The 16,935-nt window shown below is 37.0% G+C and overlaps 1 protein-coding gene across 2 annotated transcripts; it reads left to right on the forward strand.

The window, feature by feature from the left end:
• The first annotated feature begins 583 nt into the window (after window positions 1-583).
• On the forward strand, window positions 584-16,587 carry LOC148655068 (pendrin-like). 2 transcript variants are annotated; one of them, XM_088645199.1, is made up of 22 exons: window positions 612-692; window positions 1,193-1,249; window positions 1,625-1,765; window positions 2,385-2,524; window positions 4,838-4,948; window positions 5,240-5,424; window positions 5,683-5,847; window positions 6,432-6,584; window positions 7,677-7,759; window positions 7,911-8,058; window positions 8,799-8,912; window positions 9,908-9,985; window positions 10,109-10,204; window positions 10,878-10,984; window positions 11,674-11,743; window positions 12,048-12,140; window positions 12,229-12,324; window positions 13,283-13,513; window positions 13,815-13,869; window positions 14,159-14,304; window positions 14,446-14,526; window positions 15,538-16,587. In XM_088645199.1, the coding sequence occupies exons 3-22, from the start codon at window positions 1,635-1,637 to the stop codon at window positions 15,559-15,561; spliced, it is 2,307 nt and encodes a 768-aa protein (XP_088501325.1). In that variant the 5' UTR covers window positions 612-692; window positions 1,193-1,249; window positions 1,625-1,634; the 3' UTR covers window positions 15,562-16,587. The 2 variants fall into 2 exon arrangements, with proteins under 2 accessions (XP_088501326.1, XP_088501325.1); XM_088645200.1 differs by lacking the exon at window positions 1,193-1,249 and having other exon boundaries at window positions 584-692.
• Window positions 16,588-16,935: the final 348 nt, after the last annotated feature.

Genomic DNA, 16,935 nt, shown 5'->3' on the forward strand with positions numbered 1-16,935 from the left:
TGTGTTTTGATGAGTTAAGTTTTTCCATGTAAAAGCATCTATACTGATACTTTAATAGATCTGATAATAGAATGCATAAAACATATGGCAATGTGTTAGTTTCTCTAAATGGGCTTAACTACATGCCATTCAATAGTGTGAAGAAAGTAAAATCTGGGGAAATTTCACTGGCAGTGAAAGATTTTACTCTTTAGGTTTGATTAAAAAAAAGATTTTTCTAAAACTGAAAAATAGATCGTGTTCTGTATTCAGTGTCCACTGAATAATTACACCAGCCTTAGAAAGCATTTGAAGGTTAAAATTAAATATTTTCTAAGTAAATATGAAAAAGGAAAATACTGTAAATAATTCATGAAGGATTGTTCTGTTTTTTTTCACTATTCACAAAGACATTGTGTGACCCTGCAATCTGGAACAAAATTTGTTTGCAAAAGAACAAAACTGACAACTATGTGGCTAGATAAAGTCCCCCTTATTGAATGAAAAAAGTAACTGCAAATCAGAACAGATTAGATAAAGGGGGAGGGATGACATTTGAAACAAATCTTGTTCAAGCTTGTGCCAGTTAGTTCTCATTTTCCTTGTATAATAACAACAGAGTGTTTGCTGAAACCTATATAAACAGCAAAACCAAAGGCAAAATTCAACAGTTTGGATTTTTCTTTCTAAAAGAGGGATACCAATAAGTTAAGGTAATTCATTATTCATTTGTGGGTTAATCAAAATGCTGTTATGGTTATTGTGTGAGACAAGTTACAGTACGTGAACATTTAAAAACTACTTTTAAAATATTTTAAGGGGAGGGGTATGAGAGACATCTTATCTAGTGAAATATAGAGTATAATTTAATATATTATAAATTGAAATTGACTTATTTTGTTTAAAATAAAATGAATGTATTATAGTACTAACTAATCATATGACAATGGTAGGATTAGAGAATACCACACTGTCAAAATGTGTGTCAATTCTTCATGCATTTACATTTTTAATTAAAGTAAAGGATCAAGCCGCATTTCTTGGCAAGCAATAAAGACCTTTAGTGACATTATCAAGCACCTTTACTACTGATCCTGTTTAAAAAACCACCTATAACTTTCTAGTTATAAAACTGCAGAAAAGCACATGACCAAGAGTTCCTGATCGTCTCAGAGTTGGAGGTGAAAGTAGAATGCATTTTGTTCGTTTTCAGACTACGAGATAATCACACAACACAATCCTGTTTTCAAACAGCTCATCTGAAATAGCGGTAAGTTCTTTAAGCCTGTGTTTCTCTGTTGGACAGTTGAGAGTTTATGGTAGTCAGTGAGAAACTGTATCTTACTGTATCTTACTTTCTACATCACAACTGTATCTCAAATGAAATGTTTAAATCATTTCACATACATTGTATGAGGCTAAACCAAGTTTTAATATCACTTCTATGGTTTGTATATTTTACTTCAGGGAAAATTGCAGTGTCAAAAATTTAAACACTACCAACGTGCACTGATAGTACACCAAGGTTTTCTTATTCGAACCAAATAATAATAAAATCATACTTTATTTTGAAATTTCTGTGAAATATAAATCAGTAAAATGTTTATTAAACATGTATGTTTAATTTTATCTGTTGTTTCCTTAGAAAAGAGATAATGGATCGTTCTCCTGAACATAATTACTTTGTCGTACGACCAATTTACTCTAAACCTACTTTTGAAGAAGACAATGAAACTAAAGCCAGAGTGCCTAAGACTTTCCGAGACAAACTTCAAAAGTCATGCACGTAAGTCTTTTCTTGGTTGGGAGATTGCAATACCCTTTCACAAACTCTTATTGGTGTAAGTTGTAGTCTGGATTCTTTTTATTTGTCTTTGTGCTTCTCACAGTTTCAGAGAGTAAAAGAAGAGAGAAAAGGCACCTTCACATGTCTTTTTTCAGAGTACTATTTTGCCACATCACTTTCCTGCTTTGGATGTGTAGCCAACTGTCATGCTTTGATAAAATGAGCTAGACTCCACCTAATAACCTATACTTTTGATATGTATTCTGCTCTCTTAATTTATTTTAAAATCTCATGGCAGAAGCAGATTGAACAAATTATCAAAGGCTTATCACATAGGAAAGAAACGAATTTTCTTAATAGAAAGGTTCTGTTACCTACTGTACATTTCATCTTTGTACCACATGTCCTTCCATTTTACAGGCCCTCACAGTCAACTTTGAGAATTGTTCCTGTGCCTAGATTTAGGGGAATAGCCTAATATTTTCAGCAGGGACAACACTAAATCCATGCAATGTGATATGCAGCCTATGAAAAAGCTAAGAACATAGGAGACATTTTACACAGAATTCAACCAATAACGTTTTTTTCTACTGAACACGTCCTGTTGTTTATCTTGAAGCTGCTCGAGCAAAAGGGCCCTACGTGTGGTCAAGAGTATGTTCCCCATTCTGGACTGGTTGCCTAACTACAGAGTAAAGGAGTGGCTGCCCAGTGACATTATCTCAGGAGTCAGTACTGGACTTGTGTGTACTTTACAGGGTAAGTATCATCCAACACGGATATGTGGGGCAGCATTATAACATGCGCACAGCAGTTTTCCAAAGAGAAGGTATAAAGTTATGATTTGGGCAAGGATAAGTTCATTTACTCACCGATACTAAAGCAACAGTAGTTCAAAGGGAAAAGGGACATGTAGGTCTTGTAAAACCAAAGAAGGTCAAAGGGACATGTAGGTCTTGTAAAATCAAAGACAAATACATGCCACATTTTGCTTCATTGTGTGCTTTATGTTTGCTGGCAGTGTTGTTGTATAGTATATTCACTAGATATCTTATTGATTTTAATCCATCATTCACTGTATGCTTTAGTAAATTGATTGCAGGATGTTTCAATTGGAAAATATTATAGAGATATACTGAAAATACTCTACATGTCTAGAATTGGATTTGGAAAAAGACAAGTCACAGATTTTCTTTCTTTGGCTTTGACTTTTTATGTCTTCTAATTCCGAAATATTGTGTCTAAGTCTTGAATTATTCCATTAGTGCTGATAGAGAATTATAAAAACATTTAAGAGATTTTTAATAGTGCTACCATTGGTTGTTTTTGGAGAACTACTTAAACTGATATGGAACAATGGACAGACTTTCAAGATTGTTCAGAAGGCCAGAAATCTTTAAAATGTGACTGTTTGTTAACCAAGTAAATGATAAAGGTCTGCAAACGCAGTTCTCGAGGAGCAGCCGACAATGTAACACGGAGGGCCTGAACTTCCATGTTCATACAAGGGAGATTAAGCTCTGTCAATTTATTCTTCTTTTATTTCTTTTTGAGTTTTGACACATTGAGGCACACAACTAACAAGAGAGTCTTCTGAATTCAGAACTGCACATGGAGTTCGAGGGTCTGCCACATTCTCATGTCATCTCACCTTTTAAGTGGAAGTGCTTCAGTATATACAGAGTAATGTGGTGTGTTTCTGGATGTTCTGAATGTTACAGGAGTCTGGAAAAAGGCATCCAGCCATGACATTGAAGCTTTGATTAGCAAAGTGATCTGAGGATCTCACCCTGCTGCCTCTTGAAAGAAATCGTGGTATTGGTTGTGACTCCCACTGGCTTGAGTCTCAGACTCCTCTCAACCCTTTGTGTAAAGAAGTTGCCTCCAATTCTCTGTTTTCAATTCTTTGCTGAATAGAATTTGTCAGAAATTGTGGGCTTTTGATGGATACAGGATTGCAATTTGAACAACATATTAAGACTCTTTGGAAAATGCCAGCAGCCATATTACTCTGCAACTCACAACTGGTAACTCACTGAAGCTAAGCAGGTGTGAGCCTGGTCAGTACCTGGATGGGGGACCTCCTGGGAAAAACTAAGGTTGCTACTGGAAGAGGTGTTAGTGAGGCCAACACCCTGTGGTCCATGTGGGTCCTAATGCCCCAGTATAGTGACGGGGACACTTTACTGTAAACAGGCGCAGTCCTTCGGATGAGACGTAAAACTGAGGTCCTGACTCTCATTGGTCATTAAAAATCCCAGGGCATTACTCGAAAAGAGTAGGGGTGTAACCCCGGCATCCTGGCCAAATTTCCCATTCGCCTTTACCAATCATGGCCTCCTAATAATCCCCATCTATGAATTGGCTTCATTACTCTGCTCTCCTCCCCACTGATAGCTGATGTGTGGTGAGCATTCTGGTGCACTATGGCTGCCGTCGCATCATCCAGGTGGTGGTGGAGGGGAGTCCCCATTACCTGTAAAGCGCTTTGAGTGGAGTGTCCAGAAAAGCACTATATAAGTGTAAGCAATTATTATAATTAATTATTATTTATTTAATCAATATAATCAAAATTAGAAGTCATCTCAACAACGTCATAAAAAATATTGTTTCATGCTTTTATTGTGTCCTACATTAAACCTTCTTAATAGTTTATAATTACATGTACAATACACTAAAATGAAAATTATATCTGTCAGCTGTATTTGTTTTCTGTCTCTTGTCATGTGGCTTTTCAGCTTTTCTTGATGATTTGCAAAGCATTACATGCTTCTCTGTCAGTCTCAGTCAGATGGGCTGCCATCACAGACCTCTACTGGGACCGTTTACAGACTCAGAGAGCTTTATTCAAAACTAGGCAGTGGGGGTCTTCTATCGTAGTTCTCCGGCTCTGTTTCCCTGGAATCATCAGTCCTAAAAGTCCCTTTACTTTCTACATCACAACTCAGGATGTGCCTTTTGAGGTGTGTGACTGAAAAGAAAAAAAGATTTTTGGGGTATGCAAACCTCTGTTGTAATGTATGACAGGACTTAGACTTAATGAGTTTTTTTCCTTCCTGTTTTGTCGTACAGGTCTGGCTTTTGCACTGCTGGTTGCAGTCCCTCCCAGATATGGTCTGTATGCAGCCTTTTTCCCCATTTTACCCTATTTCATTCTGGGGACCTCAAGACACATTTCTGTAGGTAAGCTTGAACATGTAATGTACTTTGACATACCACTTCATTAAAATGTTGCACAGAAATTCCAACCGTGTTCAGTTTTTTTAAAAACAAATGTATAGAAGAACTTTTTATTACAAGTCAGAAATATTGTGACAATTTCCCATATTCTGTATAGCTTAGCGCATGCTTCCCAATCAGGAAGACAAGAATGAAATGTAGCTGGGCCACATGATACTTTGTTTCACACATGATACTGTGTGTGGGAGTGTTTCATTTTCACTAAGGTCTGCACCTCTGTTTGCTTCTCAACAGGCCCCTTTCCAGTGACCTCTCTGATGGTAGGATCAGTGGTTCTAACCATGACTCCTGACTCCAACTTCATAAAGACCATTAATGGGACAAGTGGCAATGGAACAGCTATAATCGATACAAACGCCCGGGACGCACAAAGAGTACTTGTGGCTATAACAATGACCTATCTCATTGGATTTTTCCAGGTAAAACCAATGAAGAAAATACTCATCTATTAATTAGTGTTTCTACAGATATTAGGAACATTGTGATCTGTTTCACAGATTACCATTTGCGTGATCACTGCTGTATTTACAGCAATTTTAAAGCAACACATTTTGAGGCGAAGTTTAACATTGTGAGCTTAGTGAGCGAAGTTTAACATTACGGCTCTGTCAGTCATGCTACTGTCATTCGTGCATGCTGTACAGTTTAAACTCTGTAGTGATCATTTTGTTTTACAGCTGGGTATGGGAGTGTTGCAGATTGGCTTTATAGTCCGGTATCTCTCTGATCCTTTGGTTGGAGGATTTACCACTGCAGCTGCATTCCAAGTGTTTGTCTCTCAAGTGAAAATAATCCTTGCTGTACCAACAGGAAATTACAACGGAGTTTTATCTGTTATATACGTGAGTATTTTTTCCTACAAATATCTTGGGAATTTCTGTCAGTTCCACAGTTCAGAGTATTCTCGCATTCTTATGTTGCCATGTTGCACTCCTTTAGATGTGACTCTTGATTTAAATGGGATAATCATTTGAAAAATCAGCATCTTTTCTAAGCTATATTTTAAAACACCTGAAAACACTTCTTAACTCTGCATAAATTAAGTACATTTCAAACTAAAGTCAGAGACGACACGGTGGCACAGTGGTCCTGGGGTGCTATCTGTTGTGAGTATACAGTATGTGTTCTCCCTGTGTTTGCATGGGTTCCCTCTCGTTGGTCCAGTATCCAGCCACAGTCCAAAGATGTACTGGTAGTTAACTGGTTTGGGAAATTTCTCCCTGGCATTAGTGTGTCAGTTGGTGCCCTGCAATGGACTGGCATCCTGTACAGAGTGTACCATGCTTTACGCCCATTGCTCTGGTTCCCCATCACGCTGTACCAATCCATAGTAAAATGGATGGATGAACAAACATTAGTCTTAAACTTAACCAACTTTGGCAAAGTATTAAAAAGATCGCTGTTTTTTTTCTTTCTTCTTCTTTAGCCAATCATTGACATATTTAAAAACATTCGGCAAACCAACATTGCAGACCTGGTTGCTGGGTTGTTAACAATTCTTATTGTAATGGTGGTCAAGGAAATCAATACTAAATACCAGCATAAGATCCCAGTACCTATTCCCATTGAAGTGATAGTGGTGAGTACTTTCTTGTTACTCGTTATTTCAGTTATTGGAAACATCCAAACATACATTATTCACAGAAGAAGTAGAATAATAGAAAAAGGAATGTAATAGCCACATTTTTCAGTAAAGGTTATGTTCTTCATTACTGGTGCTTCTTCATTTCTATACTTACAGCTACACAACAGATCTGCAAACAGATTCGGCAACAAAGCATTATAGTTTGAATCAGGCGTTCAACATTATGTATATTTGGCTTAAATAGCAACATTGCAAGACTTTAATTTATAGACCCTTCATTGAATCTGTCCAAACATTCACTGTGGTAGCCTGGTTTGAAAACCTAAACACATGCAATAAAAACAGACAGGATGGTGAAGGTAGCCAGCAGAATTATTGACCACTCCTTACAAAGTGAGTCTGAGCTCTTTCCATCTGGGTGTCAATTTAGACTACATACGGTAGATTCAAGTACAGTAGAACTACGTCATCTTTTATTCTCACAAAATATGTTTTTTTCTTTCTTATCATAAATGTTAATGGATTCATGTTATATTAAATGATAGTGTATTGTGTTATGTCATTAACCCGCCTACAAAGCAAATCTTGGACAATATAGTAAGTTTTTATTAGGATTTTAAAATCGCACCATCTAAATGAGCTGCAGTAATTTTGGTTGTTTTGAATGTTACAATTCTGTGGTTTTCACTTATGAAAATAACCTATAGATGGCCTGTAAATTTCTACAGATTTGTTGCTTTTGAATGGAATGTATTATTTGTAGGATCTTTAGAAAACGTGTAAGACATTTTTCAGTTTAATATTTAGTATATGTATTAAAACCTACAGGAATTGCACAGTTCATCAGAATGAGAATGCTAACACATTGCTTTACTGTCGATAATGAAGATAATGGTTTTGACATTTATGAGAAAAACGTTCGTTATTTTTACATTTCACACTTTTTAATGGATGTTTACCTGATGATTAAAATGGTGCTCTATTCTCTCTTTCCTACAATTCACAATGTTTCCATTTGTCCTACCAAATCACCTTCCCAATGCTAGTGACAAGATAACTGCTGTCTGTTGTTGTTTTCTCTTGCAGACTATCATAGCAACAGGCATTTCGTATGGAGTAGACCTGAAGTCAAAGTATAATGCCAACATTGTACAGAACATCCCTAGAGGGTACGCAGAATTCCAGCTTTTGTCATAGGAGCAATCTGCACAGAGTTATGTTGTTCTTTTTGGCTAAAGTTTAGTGTAGGAGGTACAGTAGCAATCTTGCTTCTTATCAAATGCAACGTGAATTATTCTAATAGTTGTATGTATGTATTAGATTTCTGCCCCCTCAGAACCCTGATGTGACGTTGTTCTCGAGCATTGTGAGCTCCAGTTTCTCCACGGCTGTGGTTGCGTATGCTGTGGCTGTTTCTGTAGGTAAAGTGTACGCTACAAAGCATGACTACGCCATAGATGGAAATCAGGTTAGTACCGTGATTGTGCCCTCTCAATCAGATTCTCCCACTAAATCCTTTTAGACTATATTATTTATGTGTTCATAATGCAGATTGTTCAATTAGTGTAATCCTTCATAGAGAAACAAACCCTGAGAAAGCAGTGTGTATGTACCATGTTATATACATACATGTATTGATGAGGGCATTTACTACATTTAATGTACTCTGGGTAATACTTAAAACAATTGTTATATATTGTTACAGTTTTATGTGCAATTCTCCCTGTCAGCCAGCCTTGGTTCTAACTCTTTTTTTAACTCACTAAACTCCCATATTCTGATATAATAAAAATAAAAGCAAAACAAAAGGAATGTGCAGATTGACCAAGATGCTGAAGTGCTGGGTTTCTTTGTTTAGATTTACTTTAACATAGAGGGTGGAGGAAATATTTCTTTGTGAGGCAAAGTGTTTATTTTTATAAATAGTATTTCTAAAGGCTGTAAAGAGGGATTAATGCTATTAAAAAACAGTCACTATGGAATCAGAAACATGGAATTCTACAGCAATCCCATCATTTGACACTACAAATTTTGATCACTTGATTTGTGGAAGAAGTGAGTAGATCATTCCTGGAGCTGTATGTTTATAGAGCCCCTTTACCTGGGTGCATTTTAAATGTATATTGCATCCCCTAATCTAATTGAAGCTCAGTCCTAGCCAATGTAATTCTTTGTGCACATGAAGACCAACAACATCTTATTTCCCAGGAGCTCCTTACGTTTGGAATCTGCAATATTTTCACGGGAGCTTTCTCTGGGTTCATTGCCACCACTGCATTGTCACGCACAGCTGTTCAGGAGAGCACTGGTGGAAAGACACAGGTATGGCAAGCATTTAGTTTCAACTCAGGGCAGAATACAAATCCATCCATCAATTTTTTAGCCCTTTATCAAGTACAGGGTCCAAGGGGTGCCATAGTCTCTCTGGGCAAGCAAAGGGCGCAAGGCAGGATAGATCCTGGATGGGACAGCAGTCCTCACAGGGCACACACAGACACAAATACACAGTCACACCAGGAGCAATTTTCCCTGAAGCCAAATAACCTACCATAACAATGTATTGGTATGACTAATAAATTACAGAGTTGCCAAAGTGATAACAATTAGTAAACAGTTAAAAACAACTATAATAAGAACAACATATTATTTAAGAGAGCTCACTCAGGCTGTGCCAGGAGATCATATACGGGGCTGCCAGCACTATTAAGTTTTCTGCCCCTTCCCCTAGTTGGATAAGATGCAGCTCTGATTCTGGCAGGTGCAAGAATTCTGGATTTTGATTTCTTATTTTGGAGAACAATTACTCTCCAATTCCAGAATTTTTCTTGCAATGTAGCAGGAAGCACATTTGTGGCTCTGCATTTTTCTGTGGGAGTAGAGCCTGCAGGGAACTATTTCTAATATGGCTGACAGTCTGTGGCGATAAGGATTGTCACTTTTTGTGACATTCTGTCGTGTTAGATATTTTCAGGAGAAAGTCAAGATAAGAGATGATCAAATAGCAGTGTAATTATTATAACTTAAAGAAATCTTACTTGTCACTCAAAATAAGTAATATGATTAAAGTCAGTTTTAAAGTCTTACACAAATTGCATATGGTAGCAAACCAGAGGCAAATTTAAAAAAGTAAAAGTATGTTTTTTAAAAAGAAAAATAATTTTGTAAAGTGAATGAACAAAGAACTTGAATTAATGGAGTGTGCAATGCCTTGATATCTGTAAAAGTACAAGATTAAAAAAGTTTCAAGATTACATTGAAAAGGCTGCCATTTTTTCCATCAGATCTTAGATTGACTTGAGCTTTGCTTTTTCCATCAGATTGCTGGCATAATCTCAGCTGCAATAGTAATGATCGTTATATTTGCACTGGGCAGCCTGCTGGAACCTCTTCAAAAGGTAGGTGTAATTGCTTCTTTTCACATCAGGTTAACCTCTTAAACCATGTAATAGAAATTTACTTCAGTAGGTTGAAATGTTTTGTGTTTGCTCATAACCTTCAGACCTAATTCTCTTTTGCAGTCTGTCTTGGCTGCCATCGTCATTGCTAACCTGAAAGGAATGTTCATGCAAGTTTTGGATGTTCCTCGTCTGTGGAGGCAGAACAAAATAGACTCTGTAAGATTTCAACAACCATTTTATCCTTTCTGCTGGGGAAAATATGTCAGGTTGACATGAGTTCAATTCAAAGTAATTGAAATTCACTATTCTCATGGAGAAGTAATTAAGAGTTCTTTGCCTCTTCAGAATTTAGAACTGACATGTAGGAAAGAGCAAACGTTCTAATAATGGACCAGGTAGCCTGGTTTTATTGCCGTTGTTGATGTGCATTGTGATTTAGGCCAATATACTGTACCATTATATTTAGGGTCCTTTTACAGAATATTTAACTTCTTCCCATTATATTAAGAGTCTCCAAGAGGGAATTCTAGCTGTCTGTGTCAGGGATTATCTGTGTGAATAGCATGCAGGGAACACAGAACACTAGTCTACACTAATAACTGAGTATTTTCGTTAGCTTACAGCTACAATAACCTCAACCACCTCTGACTAATGCTCCTTAAGGGAAAAGACAATTCGGTAATGCAGGAGGATTGTGGGTAGTAGAGTCCTGTTCAGTAGTTAGTACCTGAGCTGCAGCTGTTTATTTGAATCTACAGTCCTGTGCATTTAGAGATTAAACTTCAAAACAGTGTGTAAAATAGAATATATTGAAATATTTTTCTCAAATGCTTTTAATTTTATTATTCTGAGAAGACATCGTGAACCTCTTAAATGTATATTTTTTCAGATAATCTGGGTTTTCACCTGCATTGGATCCATAATCCTGGGACTTGACCTTGGGCTGCTGGCAGGTCTTGTGTTTGAGTTGGTCACGGTGGTGTACAGAACTCAGTTGTAAGTAACATGTCCTGACTACTTGGACCGTAGCAGTGTTTGTAAGAGTATTGGTGTCATGGATAAATTCCTCTTTGAGCCTCCCCTCTGGACTCCCCAAAGTTAACTCTCAATTCAACTGGTGAAGCCATTCACCTGATATTTGTGCAGGATTGTTGCTTGTGCAAACTAGCTGTCAGGCATCATTCAGGTAAGGGCGACAGCTCAGTGGTGGATGACGTGGGTCCTCTCCTTATATTTAAACCACAGTGGGATCCTTTGTGACTAAAGTGCTATATAAAGCTGTTTGTTGCTGTTCTTATTACTATTGAATACATAACCCTGAAATACTTACAGATCTGAGTCTTTTGACAGTGGATTTGGGGAGGAGTCAAATATCATTTAGACCTGTGCTGGTTGATGTTATAGGCTCTCTGCACATACATAAAACCCCTGGTGGTGGCATGGAAATATACAGTCACACTGATATTTCAGGGTTCGTGGATTGCTCAGGACTATAAAAGGGGAGTGTCTCCTAATGGAAAGCATCCAGTATGATTGGTTTGGTATTGTTATTTTATAATTCCCAAGTAATAATGTTCAGCAATGTTCAGTAAAGCAATAACATTAGGTAATGTTCACTTCATTCCCCTGTTTATGAGTGTTCAAGTATTTCTCAGCCACTAATGACCTCTTCTCTTCGGTCTCAGCCCCACCTGTTCTGCTCTGGGGAACTTTCCAGGGACAGATATCTACAAGAATATCAAAGACTACAAGCACGTAAGACACACATTCCTTTTCACTGACAGAAAACACCCTTCACTTCCACTAACTTGTGTATATAACATTGAATATGCATATTTTTTGTTATTAATTATTTTCTTTTCAAAGAAAAGAACTCCCTTTAAAACAGACTTTCTAGGTTCCTATTCTGTGTGAAGTAGTCTTTCTGTGTCACAAAAATTCATTAAAAAGGTTCAATTAGATAGAACAGAGTTTTTCAAAACCTAATTAACACGATTCCTCTTGATTTTCCAGTGCCTAATCAAATACTGTACTGTACATATTATGTTTTTTTTTCCAGGTTGCAGAAATACCTGGAATCAAAATCTTCAAATGCAATTCACCAATTTACTTCGCTAACATTGACTACTTTAAAGACCGCTTGAAGGCAGTAGTAAGTTGATTTCATCAGAAGCACTAGTCTTGAGAAATGTCAATTTTGTGTGAAATCCACAGCATTTTAAACTAAATTTGTGATTCAGGTCGGTGTTGATGCTGCCCGAGTGTTGAAGAAGAGGACGAAGGCACTGAGGATGATCCAGAATCTCATTAAGAAAGGAAGGTTAAGAGCTACAAAGGTAAGATTTGTGTGTGTATGTTTCTGATGCTAAGAACATCATAACAAATAATAAAGAAAAGTATTGGCTTACATGTTTTATTTGAATGTTCTGTAATTCTTTACTTTGTGGTATATGTATTTTCATTTCCTTATGTTTTTTGGAGGTAAATATTATATGCAGTCCCTTAACAATTCTGATTCTACCAAGTCAACATGTTGCCTCTTGTCTGACTTGAGCTACAGTATTTTGTGTAAGAGCCAAGTCTGTTTTTACTAAAACAGAGTTTTTCAGCACAAGTTCTGGAAGGATTTTTCTGGAAGGTGGGGACTTAGGTTCAGTTCTGGACCTGGGGTGCTATCTGCATGGTGTTTGCTTCTTCCCCTTGTATTTGCATGGGTTTCCTCCCATAATCCAAAAACATACTGGTAGGTTAATTGATTTCTTGGAAAATTGGCCCTAGGTATGAGTGTGTGTCTGTCTGCCCTGCGATGGACTGGTGTCCTATCCAGGGGGTACCCTGCCTTGCGCCTGTTGTTTGCCGGGATAGGCTCCAGCTCCTCCATGACCCACAATAGGAGGAATCTGTAGGGAAAGGTTTGTGTTCAGAATGTTCCCAGTACCTGCAGTTTTAACTTCAATAACATTTCTATCCACTAGGGGGACTGTGTGCTTAACATTTTCATTGAATCTCACGGAAGCTTTTGAAAATTTGCGACAACATGGCTAAACCTAAAAAGAACATCCGTGATTCTAAGTACTGTATATTTCTTTTTAGTGTAGTTTTAAATACTGTACACTATTTTTGTAGTAAAACTCACCACAAATTTTTCAAAACAAGAATCAACTAGTAAACGGCTCTAGTTTTGAAGATGATTTTGTCTTCTGTACAGAACTATGACAGCACTTGCACTCTCTGTCAACAAGCCTTGTTTTTGTGGCTTGTGATTTAAGTGGATGTCCTGCTCTCTCTGGCTAGAACGGTGTGGTGTCTACCATGGGGATTGATAACGAGGGCTTTGAGATGGAGAAGGAGCTGGAGGAGATGGAGGAGAGCGGTATTCCCACCACAGAGGTGGAGATACGAGTGGACTGGGATTCTGACCTGCCTGTGAAGGTGGCAGTGCCTAAAGTCAGCTTCCACAGCCTCATCCTGGACTTGTCTGCGGCATCCTTTCTTGACATCGTATCCGTGAAGTCCTTAAAGTTGGTACGTAAATCCGTTCTGCACGTTTTCAGATCCAAAGACCTTTCCAAACAGAAAAATCGTATTAATTCACAGTAATGCTACTGCTTCCAAAGTAGAGATGTTATAGTTTTCTGATTGCTGTTATTATGGCATTTCAAAGTATTGCACATATAATTGCTTTGGGGGTTTAGCACAGTGTTTTGCCAATCATCAAAACATTGTGCTAAACCCCCAAAGCAATTATATGCTTAAGAGTTTAAATGGCTACCTGTATAAAACTGTTCATTATACAGATTCCTAATTATTTTTCATGCCCTAACAGGTCATTAAAGAATTCCAGAAAATAGGTGTGAATGTCTATATCGCTGCATATGACGGTATGATATCAATATTGTAATTTATAGTGAATGTTTAAATAAATGTTAATCTACCGGAGGGATTTTTCACTTGTATTATATTAGTCTAGTAAACAAAAACTGCAAAATCATTTCAAATACTTGACTCTGAAAAGCAGAGTTTGCAGACTGCTGCAGAATACATACAATGGTACATCTGTCATTTGTTTAATACTATATCATTATTTTAATTTGAAAATCATAGATATCTGGTATTACAATGCTGTTTGCATCATATTTGTGAATAATGCAAAATATCTTCTTTTGTTAGATGAAATTGCTCAAAAAATGGAATTCTGTGGCTTTTTTGATGACGCAGTGAAGAAAGACATTATGTTTATATCTGTGCATGACGCAGTCCTCTTTATTAAGATACAAACTATAAATGGCGCCATTCAAGATCCAATCTTTGAAAAGGTAAGAATATATGTTGTACGTAGAAAATAAATGGCATTGAGGACACACTGTATGTTACAGGACTACTTTTATATATGAAAGTGTATATACAGTATAACTGAAAAAATATAGAATTACATATATTCCACTTTTTTTCTATAGATCTCTTTGATGCAGGATTCCAAAGAGCCTCTGACCTTCACCGATGATGAAACAGAAGAAACTTATGACAATCAAAGAAGGGTAAGTCAGACAGATCATTGCCTTGTGTACTCTTTTCTTTCACTTAAATTAAAAGTATTTATCAGAAACATTGACTTTTATCCTAGTATGTACTGAAAATATGCTTTATAAAACAAAAGAGATGTAATACATCAAAGGTAATCTTCAAATATTAGAAATATGTTCAGTGCACCATTTAGTAGATGCTTACCTTCATGCACTTATTAAAATTAAATATTTCTAACTTTTGCTACCAGACAGAATCCAAACATTTCTACAGAATGGAAATGATGTTGTTCTGACCCATTAATTGGATAATTTGTTCAATTCAAATAGTGTGTATGAAACTTCAGAAGGCTAGTGGGCCACTGTTTGACAGGTTTTGACTTTATGGAATAAGTTATTCTGTAAAAACATATCAACGCTTTACATTTGTCCCATGTCCCAAACATTCAACTGGTTTTAATAAACCAGTGATATTGTGTGAATCATATATCTTACTTCTACTCATGTCACTGTGGTTAGAAAGATTCCACTCTCTCAATGTAGAGCAGTGACCTTCTCCAATGTCAGGCACAGAATCTGCAGATGTGTACAGTCCAGGACCCAGAACAGGGTTCCCAAAGCTGAGAATGTAACATCACTCTAGTAGTCTGTTAACCCCCAAATTGTACAAATATCATATATATACAAGTTATATCACTTAAGGAAAACAGACAAAGCTAATATACTGTATCATTTTGTAGATGGATTTGAACTTTTGAAGCTGAGGTATAAAGTAGCATAAGAATAGACATTATCATTAGATTAATTAAGCAAATAAATGTGTTTGTAGAGTCATTTATGGTATGTGCCAATTATTATTGGTTTTATTTGATTTATTCCTCACTTGCAAGAATGCCACACGTACTGTTAGCAGTTTGGTTCTGCAACAGTACTGCCCTGCCTGACATGTGGCACATCAAGCACTTCATACAGAAAATTCAGCAGATTCCTTGTAGCTGTTCCTAATTCTTCTTCTTTTTTATATAGGCTATCCATGGACTGTCTAGCTAAGCCTGGGCTTTGGGTTTTTTCATCTCCTTCTCAAGGATGTGTTTTGAATTCTACAAATGTAAACATTGAAAAGTAGGACATTTATTGCACCTCTCTACTCTTCACCCTTATCTTTCCGGTTTATTAGAAGCTAATACATACCTGGAGGTTAAAGTCAACAGCTGCTCAAGGACCTGCACTGTTCTACACTTTGTCACATTTCTGTAACTATCCACAAGGCCTCCAAGGTTATGATTTTCCTAAGGAAGGGCTTATGTAATTAGGCATTCATGATACAATAATGTATGTCCCTTTTTTGAGCTTGAGAACTTTTAATGGCTTTTAATCTTGCTTTGTACAATTCTTTTGTGTAAAGGCATTAATGTGGAAGTGCAATTTGGACACAGGCAGTCTGAACATTAATCACTCAGATGTGGCTCCATAGATTAATGAAAGCTCAAGTCTTTTTCAGCAGCATTTTGTGAAGAAGGTTTCACACCGCCTTATGCACTGTGTTTACAGTAGGAAGAAAACAAAATTTAGTCTCAACTGCTGCCTCTAACAGGTCTTTAAAACCATATAGTCATCTTCACATGGCTGTGAACAACAGAGTCAGTGTGTGAATAAACAGTTGGTTTCCCCTCCTAAGCCGTCTTCCTGTGCTCGAACTATTAGGGCCCTAACTGACCTCTCAAAGAAGAAGAGAGTGATTCCCGAGTGACGTCGTAATATCTATAAGACAGGAAATGTGTAGGGTACAGGAAGCCAACTGTTTGTACTCAGTTCTGCCCTGTTGTGGCAGGCAAGCCCATCTGAAAATGAAGCCTTGAAAACAAAAAGGTGTTGAAAAATGACAGAGCGCTAATGAGAATGTTATGCAAATGAAAGGTAAGAGATTTTACTGAAGCCTTAAACCTGTATATTGATATGCAAAATGTAAACTAGAAGTAGCGTTTGAAAAGCAAATGTTGATACATTATGGGAGAATAAAGCAAATCAGAAACTTATGTTCTGCACATCTGTGCATATCAATAAAATTATTCTTTATTTCGTGTTGTATTTTGTTTTTCGGTTGAATGGTCTATGAATCAGACTCTCTGGAGACATACAAAGGGTGAGCAGTACTTACATGTGGTTAAAGTGCTGAACTCTTCTCAGGCATGTTTAGAAAAAAAGCTTGAAGCCTTGAGAAAATGAAAAAAGTGAAAATCATGTATCCTGTCAACATCAGTCAGCTGTTACCTACCTAGTTTGCATTATATTATGTCCTCTTCGTGATATGTGGGCAGTCTCAGAAAGAGATGTCTTTTAAACAGTTTGGAAAACAAACTGGAAGGCATATGCTTTGTTGGTTCTTGATTTATTTGTACATTATACATTTTGAAGGAAATGTTT

The sequence above is a fragment of the Lepisosteus platostomus genome, chromosome 9, assembly GCF_059453375.1.
Source record: "Lepisosteus platostomus isolate fLepPlt1 chromosome 9, fLepPlt1.hap1, whole genome shotgun sequence".
Classification (NCBI taxonomy): Eukaryota; Metazoa; Chordata; class Actinopteri; order Semionotiformes; family Lepisosteidae; genus Lepisosteus; species Lepisosteus platostomus.